Source organism: Thalassophryne amazonica, chromosome 3 (assembly GCF_902500255.1).
Source record: "Thalassophryne amazonica chromosome 3, fThaAma1.1, whole genome shotgun sequence".
Taxonomy (NCBI): domain Eukaryota; kingdom Metazoa; phylum Chordata; class Actinopteri; order Batrachoidiformes; family Batrachoididae; genus Thalassophryne; species Thalassophryne amazonica.
The window spans coordinates 61867094-61886519 of record NC_047105.1 but is presented as its reverse complement, the minus strand read 5'-3'; the positions used below and the strand labels follow the sequence as shown (position 1 = coordinate 61886519).

Below are 19426 nucleotides of genomic sequence, written 5' to 3'. Positions count from 1 at the left end.
CGGCTGCTGAGGACTCTAGGAGGGTCCATTCAAGAGGAAAGGAACATTAAGAGGGATGTACTGTTTAAAACCATTGTGGCAAGAGGAGTGAGAGGTACAGAGGGTGAGGAGGACAGAGGGGTGGATGGAGTGAGAGGGGAAATACACAAGGAAAACTCAGCTACAGCACACAGCAAAAACACGCAAACAAACAAAAAAAAACAGGTATATATAGGTTTATGTAGGTATTTATCACCCAGACCAAAAAAGAAAAGAAAAAAAAGACTTAAGTATATTCTACTGATAGACAAAGATATAAGAACAGTTGGTATAATCACACCAAGTTTAACACATTCATACACAAGTCATTATATTGCTTCATAATGTAGAGTGGTGAAAATAAAATGGTCAAAATATTTCAGCTTTATTTGCATAACTGGTGGAATTGGAAGCTAAAACATTGGTGTGATTGAGTATGCAATTAAAACAAAACAAAAAAACAAAGGCCATAGGAACTTCAAACTGAAGGAACACAATGGAATAGCAAACAAATCTGAGATTATATGATGATTGACCCGTATAGTGTGTTGGATTTAGAGGGTGTTTACTAGCAGAAATGGAATCCATGTGTATCGTGAAAAAAAGAAAGAATGTTTTGAAAAGTTCAATGTTTTGTATTTTTTGTCAATTATTTAAGAAAGTGAAAAATTAATATTCTACACTCATTACATATAAACTAACATGTTCCAAGCATGTTTTATTCTAATCTTAATAATTACAGCCTATAGCTTCAAAAAATAGAAAATCATATCACAAAACATTAGAATATTCCATTTCAAGTTTGAGTAACTTACAATGTTTTATACAACCCCAATTCCAATGAAGTTGGGACATTGTATAAAATGTAAATAAAAACAGAATACAATGATTTGCAAATCCTCTTCAACTTATATTCAATTGAATACACCACAAAGACAAGATATTTAATGTTCAAACTGATAAACTTTATTGTTTTTGTGCAAATATTTGCTCATTTTGAAATGGATGCCTGCAACTCATTTCAAAAAAGCTGGGACAGTAGTATGTTTACCACTGTGTTCCATCACCTTTCCTTCTAACAACACCCAATAAGCGTTTGGGAACTGAGGACATTAATTGTTGAAGCTTTGTAGGTGGAATTCTTTCACATTCTTGCTTGACGTACGACTTCAGTTGTTCAACAGTCCGGGGTCTCTGTTGTCGTATTTTGTGCTTCATAATGCACCACACATTTTCAATGGGTGACAGGTCTGGACTGCAGGCAGGCCAGTCTAGTACCTGCACTCTTTTACTATGAAGCCACACTGTTGTAACACGTGCACAAAGTGGCTTTGCATTGTCTTGCTGAAATAAGCAGGGACGTCCCTGAAAAAGACGTTGCTTGGATGGCAGCATGTGTTGCTCCAAAACCTGGATGTACCTTTCAGCATTGATAGTGCCATCACAGATGTGTAAGTTGCCCATGCCATGGGCACTAACACACCCCCATACCATCACAGATGCTGGCTTTTAAACTTTGCACTGGTAACAATCTGGATGGTCTTTTTCCTCTTTTGCCCAGAGGACACGATGTCCATGATTTCCAAAAACTATGAAATGTGGACTCATCAGACCACAGCACACTTTTCCACTTTGCGTCTGTCCATTTCAAATGAGCTCGGGCCCAGAGAAGGCAGTGGCATTTCTGGATGTTGTTGATGTATGGCTTTCACTTTGCATGGTGGAGTTTTAACTTGCACTTGTAGATGTAGCCACAAACTGTGTTAACTGACAACGGTTCTATGAAGTGCTCCTGAGCCCACGCGGTAAGATCCTTTACACAATGATGTAATTTTTTAATGCAGTGCCGCCTGAGAGATTGAAGGTCACGGGCATCCAATGTTGGTTTTCGGCCTTGCCGCTTACGTGTAGAAAGTTCTGCAGATTCCCTGAATCTTCTGATTATATTATGGACTGTAGATGATGGAAAGGCTGAGCTTTTTGGGGATGCTCCTTTTATACCCAATCATGACAATCACCTGTTTCCAATTAACCTGTTCACCTGCGGAATGTTCCAAACAGGTGTTCTTTGAGCATTTATCAACTTTCCCAGTCTTTTGTTGCCCCTGTCTCAGCATTTTTGAAACGTGTTGCAGGCATCCATTTCAAAATGAGCAAATATTTGCACAAAAACAATAAGTCTATCAGTTTGAACATTAAATATCTTGTCTTTGTGGTGTATTCAATTGAATATAGGTTGAAGAGGATTTGCAAATTGTATTCTGTTTTTATTTACATTTTACACAATGTCCCAACGTCATTGGAATTGGGGTTGTAGCATAAATAGCATGAATCTCTCAGTGTGGTTCAGTACACACAATTACAGTGATGGGAAAGACTGCTGACCTGACTGTGCAGCCAATCAAGTACTAACAGGCACCTCAATGAACTTATGAACTTGTAGTAGAGCAGGAAGAGATGGAAATCTATAGGTTAGTGACACTTGAGGACCAGGTTTGAGATTGCTATAGAGAATATATGGTTATTAAGAGTAGGACTGCTGAAATCTGTTAAATGGTAAATGGACTGCATTTACATATCACTTTTCCATCTGAATCAGAAGCTCAAAGCACTTTACAACGATGCCTCGCATTCACCCATTCACACAGACATATTCCAACCTGGTCTCACGGCAAGTCGTGATTCAGCAGCATGAAATATACTTTAATCTATTGGTTCGTGATATTGTGATGAAAAGCGCCTCATTTTCGTCACAGCTGCACAAATTCATTCTAATTCATTCCATGATGGCTGCATGAAATTAAAAGTGAAGCAGAGAAGTCGGGGTGGTTATGGTTAGGGTGGGGGAAAGAGTAAGATTAGGTTATGGTTAAGGTTAGGGTCGGGGGTAGGAGTAGGGTTCGGAATAGTGAGTTTAAAAAAAAACCCAGTCATGAAAATTTGACTCATTTTGCCACGGGAGCACAAAAAAAAAAAAACGTGAGACTAGGCTGCCATTCATACGCCGATGTTCCTGAAGGGCACTTGCTCTGCATGTGTTCACCTGCTCGACTCACTACTGATTATTAAATTCTGGTGTTTCCCAGCTCCTCATTGGCTGAGCACACCTGTCGGAGTTAATCAGCTGTGGGTGGATCAGGGAGAGCGACAAAACATGTAGGGCAGGTGTCCCCCAGGAGCATATATGGGCAGCCCTGCTCCAGAGGAAGATGAGAGACACCAGACCCAACAACACAGATGAGCTGAAGGTTGCTATCAAGGAAACCTGGGCTTCCATAACACCTCAGCAGTGTCATGCAGCATGGATACAGAAATGTGTTCAAACGGAGCCCCAACCTTGTATTGAGTCCATAAATTAACATATTTTCAGATGTTTGACATTACTGTATTATAAATTCTTCTTTTAAATTGATTTTATCAAATATTCTAATATTTTAAGTTAAGATTTTTTTCTAGATTTTGCAGCTGTAAGCCATAATTGTCAAACTTCAAATAAAAAAAATGCTTGAAACATTATATGTAATGAGTCTCTAGATTATATAAAATCACATTATTCCCTTTCAATGCTGAGATAAAACTGTTTACCACATGCAGTTAGAAAAAAAGGGGGCATGCAGTTACCACTGACACACACAGATGGACCAAAAAGCATCCAAGGCACCAGCACACACAGCTGCTGTATATGAATGAATCCAAGCAGATATTTACACAGAGGTGGTATGAATCCAGGGATCATTGTATCATGTGCATGGATACAGTAATGACTACAAACAGAGCCGGTCGCTCTGATACAAAGATCTGTGAATCCTTCAGGCAGCAGGAAACGCAGGCACACGGGTGAAACTAGATGCAGTTGCAGTCGCATTCGAAGACTTTAACCACGAAGCCGAGCTGAAGTGCCAGGGGGCAGAGCACTCACTTTCCCAGGAAATCCCACACCATGCCCCCTATCTGCTGAGGAGCAGCAGACACAGAAGGGAGCGGGTCTGGGGGGGCTCTGCCACCGGGACGAGGGGTGGGGCGAGGGGCATGGGGAGGGGGGCTAGTATTGGGGTGGGGAGGGGGGGTTACAACACAGAAAGAGTTACAAGGAAGAAATGTGACAAAGAAGAAGAGGTCCAAGACCGAATTTGGAAGTGAACAATAGCAGAGGGTAGAGAAAGAGCGCAGAAAGGGGAACAGGATGGAAAAAAGTGGGTAAAGATGGTAAGAAAGGACAAAAACACTCAATTAATCAAACAGGTCAAACAAAGTAGAGTGACACAGAAATGAAATGGCACCTATTACTGTCTGAGAAGGGGCACTATCAAATAGTTTTAAAGCTGTAATGAGGAGATTGCAGTGAGGGGCAGACTGTGTTCAAGTGTAATCCCACCGATCTGTCTCTTCTCCAGCAAGACATAAACAAAATGGCAACAGAGAGCTTGGATCACACACAGTACTGTGAAGTGTGCTTGAGGTGTTCAGACCACCAGCTTTAACACAGCATGAAAACACCCAGGAAGGGTGTGATGACTGGCTTTAGTGAAGTACATGTGCTGTCAGGCCTTTGTGACATCATAGTCCCACACAACAAGAGTTTCATGAATTGCACAAAGGCACATACGTGTAGAGGTTCATTACACTATCCACACATAACATTTTCAAGTTCATAGCACGTCTGGAGTCCATCAAGTGCAGTCTGACTTTTGGCTGTTAAAACTGAAAAAATAAATATATATTGCACACATACTCACACAAAGAAAACTGAGCTTGAAATGAATAAGGACAGTGGAAATTTGATTAACTATTTTTCTGGAAATAATGTATGTTAAAGCTAAGCACAGGAACAGGTTGTTTATACTATCTCATGTGGAAGTACTTTTTTCGGTCATGTATGTCCGCAAATGTGTACGTGAGTCCATGCATGCGCGCATATGTGTGTACGTGTGTGTATGTGTGTGAACAATATAACTCAAAAAGTCTGATTTATGAAATGTTTGTGTGTGTACAAACGTGCAAACACTGTCACAACAATGCCAGTGCGTAAACATGTTCAGTTATGTGGTAGAGTTCATGTGTAACCAAACGCACAGCACATACCTGGAAGTGGCTCATTTAATTGCAGCCATGAATATGCGCAAAATCCTCATTTACATACTGCTGTCTATCATGTTACCACCCACTATCAATTGCGTGATTAGTCTTCACAAATCAACAGCTAAACTGTCTGTACCCAAATGCACAAAAGTTTGGATTGTGTACCCAATTTAGCACTCATTATCTGGCATCTTAGTAAATCAGGCCCAAAGAGTTTTGATCCAATTTGGACCAAATGCGGTGGAGTTGTTGAGGGCCAGCCATTGGCAATGTGACTTGGTTTTCGGGGGGAAATGGTTGAGACAAGGTCAAAATCGTGTCCCAATGCAAACTCGAGTGTACACTGAATAGAAACAGATCATTTGACTGACATAGACTTTTGACCTTTTCCTCTCCATTGGAAAAAGAAGCATTTTCTTTTCAATTCTGGTTTCTCATGGGGGCATTTGAGTTCAACTGTGGTTGAGAATAAACAGTAAAAGAACAAAGAGTCTCAACGTAAGATTCATGATGATATTCATTGTTATTTACCTTTCCAGCTCAGCAATCTTCTTGTCCTTATCATTCTTTTCAGTCTCCACCTCTCGTAAGATGTCCAAAAGTCTCTCCACCTCTGTCTGAGCTTTACTGGCCTCATCCTTGCAGTAGCTCACTTCCTTTTCCAGCAGCTTCACCCGGTCTACATATTCTGGATTCCCTCTGGATCCCGACTGCTGCTCCACCTCATGGGCTTTCTGCAGCCACACACATGCACGTGAGCGCACACTCTGTTAAAACAATAATGTCGGCACACAGGTGCAGTCTAGCAGGTTTTTTTTGATTGCTCACAATGGAGAGATACAGTACATGGAGCTCATTACGGTCTGTCAGCGTCTTATTTTAGCTCATTCTCTCTCTGAATGAGTTGTGGACGAGGGCGTCATTACTGGTGCTGGCTCATTAGCTTTAGCAGAGCTATTATTTAGCTCCATTTAACAGCGCTGTGAGACTTCCAGTCAGTGTGCACACTTTGTGCATATGCGGAATACACTACTGTATGCGTGCTCTTGTTATTGTGTGTCTTGCATTTTCACAACACTTTAATAAATAAGATCAGTGATAGTAAAGATGCAAGATAATGGCTCTGTCTCATGTTATCTGTCACCACTGCTTGGGTAATATGGACTAATCTGACCGCTACTGCAAAATTACACCTCAGCCATCAAATGGAAAGCAGCCACCCGTGTCAACACAGGTTGCAGAAGTGCAAGAAGTAAAACACAGCAGAGGAGGAGCATCCACCAAATTACTACAGTGATCTGCTGCCATGACGGTTACCTCACCGACTCACACCACACTGAGACACAAGAGAAGCGTGGCAACACGGGCGGTGACGCATGCAACAAGGTCGACCACTTCATGCAAGCTCAACAAAACTGCAAAGTCTGTCCTACTGTGGGCGAAAACCTACTAATAGCTGTCATATTTTAAAGAATGAGGAGCAATATTAGAATCCACAGTTTAATTTTTGATATACTAATTAATGCAAAATATTGTGCAAATAAGACTAGACTTTAAATACTCTATATGCAGTAATAGCTTCACCACACTTCTCACAAACACAAATAGCTGCATGAGTAAGTTGCACAGAAGTCAAAGTGCAGCATAAAAGTCAGGAAGTATTGGTACAGAGGAGCGATCGTCATGCATCAGGGTGAGCTCTGACAGCCGGACCTGTGCTGCAGCCGGCACCATCACCATCTAGCATATTTCAAAGAGTCACGAGTGCCCTCATGCTTTTAGTATGTGCCTCACAGAGCTCAAGAGAAGGACTTACAGGATTGTTCATCTGACTGAATAGTTGCTCAGCTTGCTACATCGCAAATGGAGGGATGAGGAGGGGAGCGGGGGAGATCCGGAGAGTAGTGTTAGGATTTAGTTAGAGCCAAAAGAAAGAACAATATCAAGCATTATAGATGACAAACATACAGTACAGTACACAGAATGTTATTAGAAATGCAAACACATGTTATGGAATAGCTTGACGACCAGCAGTGGCTCCCAGCGGCCACTGTTGCTTGTGGTGGCTCCTGAGATAATAGCTCCGAGACCTTACAACACCAAGGTTTGACAAGCAACTTATAGGCCTGTCTGTCTTTTGTTTATTTTGCATGATAAAAGAAGTCAAATGGACCAAAATAGGAGCATCACTGCTCTTCATCTGTATTTATCCATCCATCCATTTTGTATACCCGCTTACTCCAATGGACATGGACAATGGACACGGAGGACTGGAGTCCATCTGTGCAGACACAGAGTGAGACGCGGGGTACACCCTGGACAGGACGCCAGTCTATATGTGTGTCTATCATATCCCTAAATCTTAGAACTGATAATGGTATCGTTTTTGTGGAGTTACTTAAGAATATTTTGTGGACCCACTGGCTGACTGATTCCATTAATCCTTGTTGCACAGCAGAAAGCCTGATGCCATTGTCCTAATTACTGCATTTTATATGAGGCAGGTTTATGTTTCTGGTTCAGTTAGGTAATAGTGCTTCAGTTTTCCCCCTTTATCTTCTTTTTTTATGTTGCCCTATGACATCACAAAGATCTATCCAGGCAAAGAAAAGTGGCTTGGGAGATGTAATAGTAGTCTGGCAGAGGTCTGTGCTCAAATAATTGTTGAAGACACAACTTATTTGCCTCTAATTCCTGGTATATACATGTAGATATGTTAAAAATATATAGGCTGTAACACCTTTTGTATCAGACCACCAGATTTTGGGGCAAACAAAGATGCCATATTCATGCGTCTGAGGGCCCAGAGCCGAGTATCTGCCCACCTCTTTTTTTGAAGAAAGTTGATTAAAGGCCAGCCCAAAAAAAAAAAAAAAAAAAATGTAATTAAAGTTTATTAAACGGCCACCTAAAATAAATTAATTCCTTGACCCCCAGCATATTGTAAAATAAATAAATAAATAATAAAAAATAATGAGTTTTCACAATGATTTTCTTCACATCATATGTCTGTCCTGTGCTCTTATTGTGAAAGACTCTTGTACAAGAAACAGGAAGTGTTCTGTGATAATACAGCTAGTTGAGTAGGAGCCCAAGGGGCTACTATCAGTTTGTGTTAGTTTTTGTCCAACAAAAGTCTTTTTTTTTTCCATCCAGCAAAATGGGTTTCTTGTCAGCTTATCAGAAAGCTTTGTGTGTGTTTTGAGGGTTCAGACGGAGCTATTTAATTTTGAGTGTGAGAGTGGGACACAGAGAGCAACAAAGCACAGCATTTCTGTAAGTATTTTATTACTTCCTGTTTTTGCCCATGTTCGTTTATTTGTCTGTCTGTTTGTAAACAGCCTAGAGCCCAAAATATTTTTTTTATATCTTTATGAAAGTGTTACTGGTTACTGAAGATTCATATCCTGATACAGAGCTGCCAACCATCCCGCATCAGGCGGTATTTACCCCCGTGTCTCGCATGAGTGTGTGTGGGACGCCCATTAGTCCCGCAGGTGTATGGGTCCGGGCAGGCCCCTGGACCCCCTAGCTATATTTTGCTTGCGGGCACGTAGGTGTGTCCTGCATTGGTACATTCAAATGTTGCCAGGTATGCCTGATAGGTACGAAGGGTCAAAGGGCAAAGTCAGGAAAAATCTTGGAAAATTGGAAAAATCTCTATTTTTAACATTAACAAATTTTCAAAAATTCATAATTGTCAAAAAAAAGGCCAAATCTCTTTCATATTTGAGAGTGGATCTGATCCAGATGATAGATTTTCTGGCCATTTAAATTTAACATTGAAAACCCCATTTAATGTATATTTTACATTATATCTTAATCAAACATGCCCCAATCACTCTCATATTTGAAACTAAAGCTCAGACTGGCATTCAGTATTGCCTGACAAAGTTTGATCTGCATCGGATCTGGATTGTGGATTTTGTGGACATTTAAATGTAATATTGAATATTGCTCATTTGGTGTACATTTTGCATTATATCTCAATCGAAAGTGCCTCAATCACTCTCATTTGTGACAATGAGGTGCAAACTGCACTCTCAATGAAGAGACTAAGTTTCAGCTGCATCTGATCCAAATTGCAGATTTAGTGGATATTTTTTTAACACTGAAAAACCCTTTTGATCTGTATTTTATATTATATTTTATCTTGTGATAAGCCACTTCTAACACGACTTTGGCGGAGGCTTGCGCTCTACGAGTGCGGTGCTCTAGGTTTTTTTTGTTGTTGTTGTTGCTGTCCCAGACATCAGCTGCAAGGAACACATTTAATAAATGACAAAAGGGGAAAAACAGACACCGATAGGTGATTTATTCTTTATCTGTGAGGAAATCAGACATTTCATTGAAAAGGGTGGTCCGACAAACATAATATTTGAATGAGTTTGTGCAAACGCCCACCCCCACTTCAAACTGAATTTTTCACGGAACGCCCAGGGCATTCAGACACCTGAATACGGTTTTAAGATGGACAAGTTTCTTCTGATGCAGCTTTGTCCTGTCAGAGTGATTGTTTAAAAATTAAATAGCATTTGGTTTTAGCCTTGGGAACACTGCAGAGGTTATTAAAAAGGACAAGGCCACATGAAGACCAGAAGCATTCCACAATTACCAGGCACAGCCAATACAACTATTTGTTATGTCTTGCAAAAGCAATAAAACACTGGTGTACACAGCAACAGTCCTTGATTTGGTAAACCAAGAAGAACAACAGCTGATAACAGAAACAATGTGAGAGCTGTCAATAAAAACCACTAATAACAGTCAGTGACATCACCGATGCCCTCAGGAGAGGAGTGAAGGTATCACAATGCACCACTGGAATAAAAGAGAGTAGAACTACAGAACCCATACCACATTATACAAATCATTCACAAGCAGTAAGAATCAAAAAGCCAGATTGGAATCTTGGGGAAAAAAAACAGCCCAACAGTGAGCTCCAGTGGTTCTAAAACAAGGACTTCTATACTAATGGGCCTAAAATTTACCAAAGTGATGGAAAGTTCAAAGTGTGGAGGAAGAACAGATCTGCTCAGGATCCAAAACATACAAACTCCTCTGTGAAACATGCTTAAGGTAGTAGTATCATGGCCTGGGCTTGTATTTGTGGAACACGCTCAACAAATTTTTATTGATGACAGAACTCATGATGGTAGCAGCAGAATTAATCCATAAGTCTGCAGAAATATTTTGTCTGCTCATTTACAGACAAATGCATCCAAACTGTGCTAGGTTCAGAACACACCATCCATTCAACAGAGGACTTCATCAGAGAAACGCTAGAAGGTTTTATATAACGTCTGAGTGAATCCTTGTCATTTGATTGGTGCTTTGTATGTCATGTGACATGGATTATTCGCCCCATTTTTGTTGCGTTGCATTTAGCGTGCAAATGGGTTCCATATACTGTGCAAATTTGGTTCCATACATTTTGTACAATTGCATGCTGCAACCACCGCCTACTAGTAGGCTGACGGACAACAATTTGAAGGAACTGACTGCTATTGCTAATTCTTCTAACACAAAAAAAACGTACCATTCAACGTACCATTCACCTTGTTGAATGGTACGTTCCATCTTTCACCTCATGAAATAGTAGTACCACTGAACTCATAAACATTCATTATTTGTATACTAGAATGGCCATGTCAACCACCAAACCTCAACCCAACTGACTCTGTATTTACCCTCCTGATAAAGGAGACTGAAGGAAGAAAACCCAAAAACAAACAAGTGAAAGAGGTGACTGTAATTTCAATTTCAATTTATTTTCATTTATATAGTGCCAAATCACAACAGAGTTGCTTCAAAGTGCTTCACACAGGCAAGGTCCAACCTTACCAACCCCCAGAGCAACAGTGGTAAGGAAAAACTCCCTCTGAGGAAGAAACCTCAAGCAGACCAGACTCAAAGGGGTAACCCTCTGCTTGGGCCATGCTACAAACATAAATTACAGAACAATTCACGGACGAATATACAACCCCTGGCAAAAATTATGGAATCACCGGCCTCGGAGGATGTTCATTCAGTTGTTTAATTTTGTAGAAAAAAAGCAGATCACAGACATGACACAAAACTAAAGTCATTTCAAATGGCGAAAAAATTGTGGCAGTCAGTAACGGTTACTTTTTTAGACCAAGGAGAGGGGAAAAAATATGGACTCACTCAATTCTGAGGAATAAATTATGGAATCACCCTGTAAATTTTCATCCCCAAAACTAACACCTGCATCAAATAAGATCTGCTTGTTAGTCTGCATCTAAAAAGGAGTGATCACACCTTGGAGAGCTGTTGCACCAAGTGGACTGACATGAATCATGGCTCCAACACGAGAGTTGTCAATTGAAACAAAGGAGAGGATTATCAAACTCTTAAAAGAGGGTAAATCATCACACAATGTTGCAAAAGATGTTGGTTGTTCACAGTCAGCTGTGTCTAAACTCTGGACCAAATACAAACAACATGGGAAGGTTGTTAAAGGCAAACATACTGGTAGACCAAGGAAGACATCAAAGCGTCAAGACAAAAAAACTTAAAGCAATATGTCTCAAAAATCGAAAATGCACAACAAAACAAATGAGGAACGAATGGGAGGAAACTGGAGTCAACGTCTGTAACCGAACTGTAAGAAACCGCCTAAAGGAAATGGGATTTACATACAGAAAAGCTAAACGAAAGCCATCATTTAACACCTAAACAGAAAAGAACAAGGTTACAATGGGCTAAGGGAAAGCAATCGTGGACTGTGGATGACTGGATGAAAGTCATATTCAGTGATGAATCTCGAATCTGCATTGGGCAAGGTGATGATGCTGGAACTTTTGTTTGGTGCCGTTCCAATGAGATTTATAAAGATGACTGCGTGAAGAGAACATGTAAATTTCCACAGTCATTGATGATATGGGGCTGCATGTCAGGTAAAGGAACTGGGGAGATGGCTGTCATTACATCATCAATAAATGCACAAGTTTACATTGATATTTTGAACACTTTTCTTATCCCATCAATTGAAAGGATGTTTGGGGATGATATCATTTTTCAAGATGATAATGCATCTTGCCATAGAGCAAAAACTGTGAAAACATTCCTTGCAAAAAGACACATAGGGTCAATGTCATGGCCTGCAAACAGTCCGGATCTTAATCCAATTGAAAATCTTTGGTGGAAGTTGAAGAAAATGGTCCATGACAAGGCTCCAACCTGCAAAGCTGATCTGGCAATAGCAATCAGAGAAATTTGGAGCCAGATTGATGAAGAGTACTGTTTGTCACTCATTAAGTACATGCCTCAGAGACTGCAAGCTGTTATAAAAGCCAGAGGTGGTGCAACAAAATACTAGTGATGTGTTGGAGCGTTCTTTTGTTTTTCATGATTCCATAATTTTTTCCTCAGAATTGAGTGATTCCATATTTTTTTTCCCTCTGCTTGGTCTAAAAAGTAACCATTACTGACTGCCACAATTTTTTTTCCTGATTTGTTATAGTGTTTCTTAAAGCCAGAAAGTTGCCATTTGAAATGACTTTAGTTTTGTGTCATGTCTGTGATCTGCTTTTTTTTCTACAAAATTAAACAACTGAATGAACATCCTCCGAGGCGATTCCATAATTTTTGCCAGGGGTTGTACAAGAAATGCTATTGGCGCACAGGACAGGAGGATCACCAACACGAACACAACTCCCATCTCTGGATGGAGCTGCACCTTAAACAGAGAGAAAAAACAGAATCAGGCATCAGAAAGACAAGAAATACTGTATAATTTGTCAGCATTAAACAACAAGAAAAACAGAGAAATACTAAGGTGATCGCCGGCTGCTAGCCCTAAACTTCACTAAAAGACCCAGAATTTAGGTAAAGTTGAGGCCGCAGCCCGCTCCAATTACTAATAACATGAATTAAAAGAGTAAAAAGCTTAAGACAAAACTGTACCAGTATGCTAGCCATATGAAAGAGAAAATAAGTGTGTCTTAAGTCTGGACTTGAAAGTCTCCACAGAATCTGACTGTTTTATTGATGCAGGGAGATCATTCCACAGAACAGAGGCATGATAAGAGAAAGCTCTGTGACCCGCAGACTTCTTATTCACCTCAGGGACACAAAGTAGTTCTGCACCCTGAGAACGTAAAGCCCCGGCCGGTACGTAAGGTTTAATTAGGTCAGCTAGGTAGGAGGGTGCCAGTCCATGAACAATTTTATAGGTTAGGAGCAGAACCTTAAAATCTGATCTCACTGGTACAGGAAGCCAGTGAAGTGATGCCAAAATGGGTGTAATGTGGTCGAACTTTCTGCTTCGTGTCAAAAGTCTGGCTGCAGCATTTTGAACCAATTTGGAGACCCCTAATGCTAGACTGCGGTAAACCAGAAAATAGAACATTGCAGTAGTCCAATCTAGAAGAGATAAATGCATGGATCAGGGTCTCAGCATCAGCCATAGACAGGATGGGACGAATCTTCGCTATATTTCGCAGGTGGAAGAAAGCAGTCCTAGTAATATTTCTAATGTGGAGGCCAAAGGATAACGAAGGATCAAAAATTACCCCAAGGTTCCTCACTCTGTCAGTGTGTTGTATGACACATGAGCCGAGGCTGAGCGTTAACTGGTCAAATTGATGCCGATGTCTCACTGGACCAAGAACCATCATTTCAGTCTTATCAGAGTTTAAAAGTAGGACGTTTCTAGACATCCAACTTCTCACTGCTGCAAGGTAATTAATCTTCTAAGGATTTTATGTGAACGAGATTACCAGCAGTTATTGGCATGTATAACTGAGTATCATCTGCATAGCAGTGAAATGTAATCCCAAAACGCCGCAATATGTGCCAAAGGGGTGCTATATAAAGGGAGAAAAGCAGGGGGCCTAAGACAGACCCCTGTGGAACCCCAAATTTCATGTCACTAAGGTTAGAGGTAGTGTTACTGTACAAAACACAGTGAGAACGACTGGTCAAGTATGACGTCAGCCATGCAAGGGCACTCCCAGTAACAGTGTAACAGTGTGGAAAAGCAGAACAAACAAACAAACAAACAAAAAGAAACCAGTAATTTGTTCACAATGAGACATATGGAGCCAAATATTAACTTTCAGACTTAGCTGTTACAACATTTTTGATTGTGAGAAAACTGGATTGTCTGATATAAATGGTGTTAAGTACTATGACAATTAACACATCTGGGTGCAAATAGCAGAAATTAAAGGGTGACATTTTGTGTTCTCGTATCTTTTGGGCATTTTGAACAGTATATAGCAAAAACAACTAACTGGAGGGGCAATGCGCACATAATACCGCGCAGTAAGACTATGATTATTTGTTAGTTATTTTAAGATATGAAGAGAGGTGTTATAGTGAGACCAATAAGCTGGACATTATTAATCTAGCCCAGCTGGCTGCGCATATTCAGGAATTTGTTTTTTTTTCTTTCAGAATATAGTGACCACATGATTTAATGATGGCATTATCATTAAACTTAAACCACCTAATGACAAATTATGATATGATCACCTCTCTAGCCCTATCTGCTGCAGACATATCCTGGAAAATGTATTTTTAACACCACATTATTGATGATCGTGACCTATGATCCATCTGCTCCCAAAGTTCATTGCAATGATACACTCCCTCAAATTGAAAATAGCTACTTTCGTTGATGTATATGTATTAACCTCTTGAAAAGTGTTCAAAAATGATGGCTGAGATTAAACACTAAATACGCTCTAAACCTCAGCATTGTTCATTAGACACCTATGACAGGAGGGGTTTCACCCTATGAGTCAAGCTCCTACCTTCTGTAACTGTGTCTCCAACTTACTACACTCCTCCTTCTTCTGCTCAATGGCAATCTCCAATGATTTGAGCTTTGAATCCTTTTTTAGGCCGGAGGATGCCAGGGAGGACGCATGCTCCTTCAGGTCAATAAGACTTGACTGCAGGAAGACAGACAGAGCACAGAGTGAGGACAGGTCCAGACAAGTCTCATTCAAGACCCACATTTCCAAACCTCACAGCACCATAGTTGATTATCAGGTGGCTCATTTGATCTGGATAACTTCAGGCAGATGAAAAGACACCAATGAGGGATTACACTATGTAAAGTTGAAGAATCCTGCAATCAAAATCTGATCTCCAATGTCGGTGACACCTGCCTTGCAATATTCACAGCATGTTTTTAATTTATGCTGATGGACACAAATGCAAATGGCCATACAGATTCACATAACTGATATCAAACAACTGTTAATCTCCAAGGCAATCAGGTGGGACAGCACTAAGAGTGGGTGAGGAGGACAGTAATGGCACAGAGTGACCTAAAACCGAAAATCTCTCTCACTGACCTCCTTCTCTGTTAATTCTATTTGCAGGCTGTTGACCTTCTCCTTGAGATCCTTGTTCTCTTTCTTATAGGAGTCGACCTCCTCCAGGCGTTCTCTGTCTTCTCTCTCTCTTTGGTCCTTTAAACGCTCGATAATCCTCTCCTAATACACACGTTACACACATAAGCAAGATTCACAGTAGGGATCTATGCAAGCAGCAAAATCAAAATATTTTGCCAAAAAAAAAAAAAAAAAGAAAAACAAGAGAGCACAATATCTCCCACTGTCAAATGCAAGGATTTGTGCCATTTTTCACAGAATTTGTCTTAAATATATGAAGAGTTGATTTCAGGATGCAGCCATGAAACTGGAAGTGTGTAGATTTGTTAATCAAAGGCCATAACTGATAATATGATATGTGTATTACCAACCTATAGCAAGGACTTGTACCAAGTTTCATGAAATTCCTCCTAAAAATGTGATAGATGTTGATTTCAGAAGGCTTATGCCCTTTTCGGGACGGACAGACAGACAAACTGACAGATAGAAGGACGGACAGAAATCACTACGACATAATTCCCCTTCAGACCATGGGCCAGCGAGGGATAAAATCCTGGAAGAATTAAGAGTACAACGATTCATATCCCCACAACAAATATGCGCTGCATCCATCCTAGTCGCTACCTTCTCAGACAGCGCCTCCTCCAGGGTGGCCAGGGCAGTATCAGTGTTACTGGAGTCGGTCTGCAGAGATTTGACCCGGTCTTTTAGGTTGCCCAGCTGTTTATCTTTGTCCCGCAACTGCTCCTGCAGGTTCTCAATCTGTCACAGAGACAGAGAGACAAGAACAAATGTAACTCGTATGATCTCAGTGCCTTGTAAAGATCTTTAACTGTCTCTGCACACAACATCACATCACAGAGTGTTTTAGCTTCACAACAGTGTTTGGAGGTTGCAGATCATAAACAGTGGTGGGTAGTAACAATGGACAAGTAAAGCACAAGTAAAATCAGCGCTTTTAAAGGAACAAGCATTTTCTCTTTTTTTGACGCTGTATTTTTACTTTTACTTGAGCAATTTTTGAGCCACTAATATGATGTTTACTTTACTATATTTCAGAAATTGTGTTCATTACAACTAGTCTGCTCTAAATAGAGAAATGCAGGAAGCGTGAGGAGCAACTCTTTTAGAGATGCAGAGGTGTGAAGCTGTTTATGGACAATGGCCCATCTACCTCAGACATCATGAATAGTAGCTGCTACAAAAACATTCAGTTCACCAAAGACACCTTATGGAAGACAACTGATGGCACAGATGTAACAATGTAATTTTGATTTACTGCTCAGTTTTTAGAAATAAGAGCGGCTGAGGTTGATGCACATGGGACAGTAGGTGCAGCACAGTACTGGACAGTGAGCAGGTCAGGCTGGTGTAACACTGTGAGTATTTATAGCTCACACTGGAGCCAGTGAAGCAGAAACATTTGGCTTTATCTTTCTCTGGACATTTCCCCCCTCAGAGCAACAGAGACTCTTCATTAGAGAGAGGAAACACTCTGTTGGGTATTTTCGATGCCATCCAGTTCAGTCCCAGACTCCACATCGTAACAAACACAACTTTAAAATTTCAGACAACAGCCTGAATACATCCATGTACGCCAACACCTGTCCAACATAATCTGGTTTCAGCAGTAATTAAAAACCCACAGAGCAGCTTCCTATAATAAATCCCGTGTTCACACCATCTGAGGTCCTCACCTTTTTCTGCAGAACATTAATTTTCCTTTCTTTCACTTCGAGCATGTCCTTCATGTCCCTAATTTCTCCGGCTAGTGTGCCCTTCTCCTCCGTAAGATCTTGAAGCTGTTTGGTTTTCTTGTTTAAAAAGGATTCTTTCTCCTCCAAACGCAGACGTAGAGCATCCACCTACATACAGCACAACACACAGCCTTAGGAAGTGCCACAGCTTGAACCAGATCAAAACATGATCATGAGTCATTACTATATTTTTAAAAAGCACAATAAAGTGTCACATCTAGTTTGGATTTAGTATTCCAAAGAACATCATCAACATGTGAGGTTCCACAATAAAAGCGTACCTTTGCAGTAGCAGAGAAATACTTTTAGTGTGAAACAAACTCAGGAAGTAGTGAGTTAGTATGAGCAGGAAAATGTCATATCTGTTAAAACTTCCATGTATCCAATCTGTCTAAAGAATCAGGTCAGAGGCGAACCTGAGATCTTCTCGCTGTGAGACAACAGTGCTAACTCTTCAAATTTTACTGAGAAACTCACAGTGAGCCAAATTTTAAAGCTTTTTATTCCGGAGCAACAAATCATGGAAAAAACCTTTAACAAATGCCATACAAAATATATTTATAGCACAACTAAGTTAATCCTCAGCAGAAGTAATGAACTGGTATGTTACTGAATGATGAAACCGAAATTGCCCTAAAATAATTTGTTTTGGCAAAGATCAAGGTCAAGGATTTTGATATTCAACTCAGTATGGACCAAATGTGACACACACTGAAACGGATTCCAGAATTGCCCTGGCAAGGTCAGCCAGAGGTCCATCATTTGGGTCATGGTCAAAATCACTGGGGTCAAATATCAGTTTGCCCTAACCCTTACTGTCATGTCAGGTAGTATTACCCAGAGCAGTGGTTCCCAACCCTAGTTCTCAGGGATTTCCCCCCCCATCTCTCCATGCTCTGTCAAAATCTTATTACCTCATTCAGGAATCTGTTGCCTCTTGATTGGCACAGTAGTCCTGAATCAGCTAATTAGGTTTCAGCAGAGCAGGGAGAGATGGAAAATGTGCAGGACAGGGCATCCCTGAAGACCAGGGTTGGGAACCACTGCCCTAACACACATGAACCCAGAATAGTTCACTAAATATTCTCTGCAATGTGTCACATTCCCTCAAAAATAACATCTTAGAGCACTGTAGTACAATAACCACCACAGAGTGTAATGCCGCATTCACACCGAGCGCGGCATGAGTGACTGCAGCGACAGGTTGCCATGCAATCCCTATGGAACGACGCGTTTTGGCGCCACGTCACGCAGCGCGACGCGATGGACGCGAATGAAGCGACGCGAGTGAAGCGATTTTGGGCCATTGGAGTGTTTGTGGCGCGATATTGCGTCATATCACGTCGCGTTGCCCTTCTCCCCAAGTTGAAAAATCTGAACTTTTTTGTCTCATCACGCCGCGATGACCAATGTATGTAGTGACGTGGAGATGTCTGGAGTTTGACTGAAGATGTGAACATGTCCTGTATCTGGTAGAAACCTGTGAGCAGGATTTATGTCTCTTTTGTCCTTTATTTCACAATTATAAGAGTTTTTGGAGCAAGCAGCAGCCCCACAGCAGCAGGAGCGGAGTTTCTTTTCTTTTTCTTTTACGTGCGCACGCGAGCAAATCGTCTGTGGAGAATATTTTATTAATTAACTACACAAATGTACTTGTATAATAAAACAAATGGTGACTGGTTTCTAAACACAATTATGACAGAGTTTTTGGAGCGAGCAGCAGCCCTACAGCAGGCAGCAGAGTTTCTTTTTTTTTTATTGTTTACATGTGCGCGCGTGAATGGGACAGGAGGTCCTCAAACTGGGTCCCGCAGAGGTGGAAGGACCGCTGAAAGCAGCCATCATCCAGACTCAGCTCCTGCAGCAAATAATGATACTCCCTGTATTGGGAGCTTTCCACAACAACTCGCTCCGTGTGATCAAGGTCCGTCATGTTAACCTGACTGACAACCGGAGCCAGCGAGCAGAATGGAAGCTCCTCCTATTTGATGAAGCACCGGGGTGAATTTTCGCAGCAAAAGCAGAACGACACACCAGGCGATGGAGGCGCGTCCATCGCCACACGACCCCCGCAAATTTGTAGCGCCTGATCGTGCCTGGTGTGAATGCAGGAAAACAGCCACCTGTATGTGGTGTTGATTGAGCAGTCAGGCAAGGTGAGAAACACTGTGTGAAGGTGTGATATTTAATTCTGAAGTTGTG

At 41.0% G+C, this 19426-nt stretch overlaps 1 protein-coding gene across 7 annotated transcripts in view; it reads right to left on the bottom strand.

The window, feature by feature from the left end:
• Window positions 1-19426, bottom strand: part of erc2 (ELKS/RAB6-interacting/CAST family member 2) — a 77119-nt gene that overhangs the window by 19806 nt on the left and 37887 nt on the right. For 5 of the 7 annotated variants that reach the window (XR_004559562.1, XM_034166480.1, XM_034166481.1 and 2 more), the window contains 6 exons: window positions 17165-17332; window positions 16092-16229; window positions 15429-15569; window positions 14880-15020; window positions 6914-6949; window positions 5629-5831 (listed from right to left, as the gene is read on the bottom strand). Coding sequence is in view for 6 of the 7 variants with exons in the window: in XM_034166480.1 (XP_034022371.1) it covers window positions 5629-5831; window positions 6914-6949; window positions 14880-15020; window positions 15429-15569; window positions 16092-16229; window positions 17165-17332 (827 nt within the window). In the remaining variant the exon portion in view is untranslated. The remainder of the gene's footprint in view (window positions 1-5628; window positions 5832-6913; window positions 6950-14879; window positions 15021-15428; window positions 15570-16091; window positions 16230-17164; window positions 17333-19426) is intronic. The other 2 variants (XM_034166485.1, XM_034166486.1) reach the window with 1 other exon arrangement.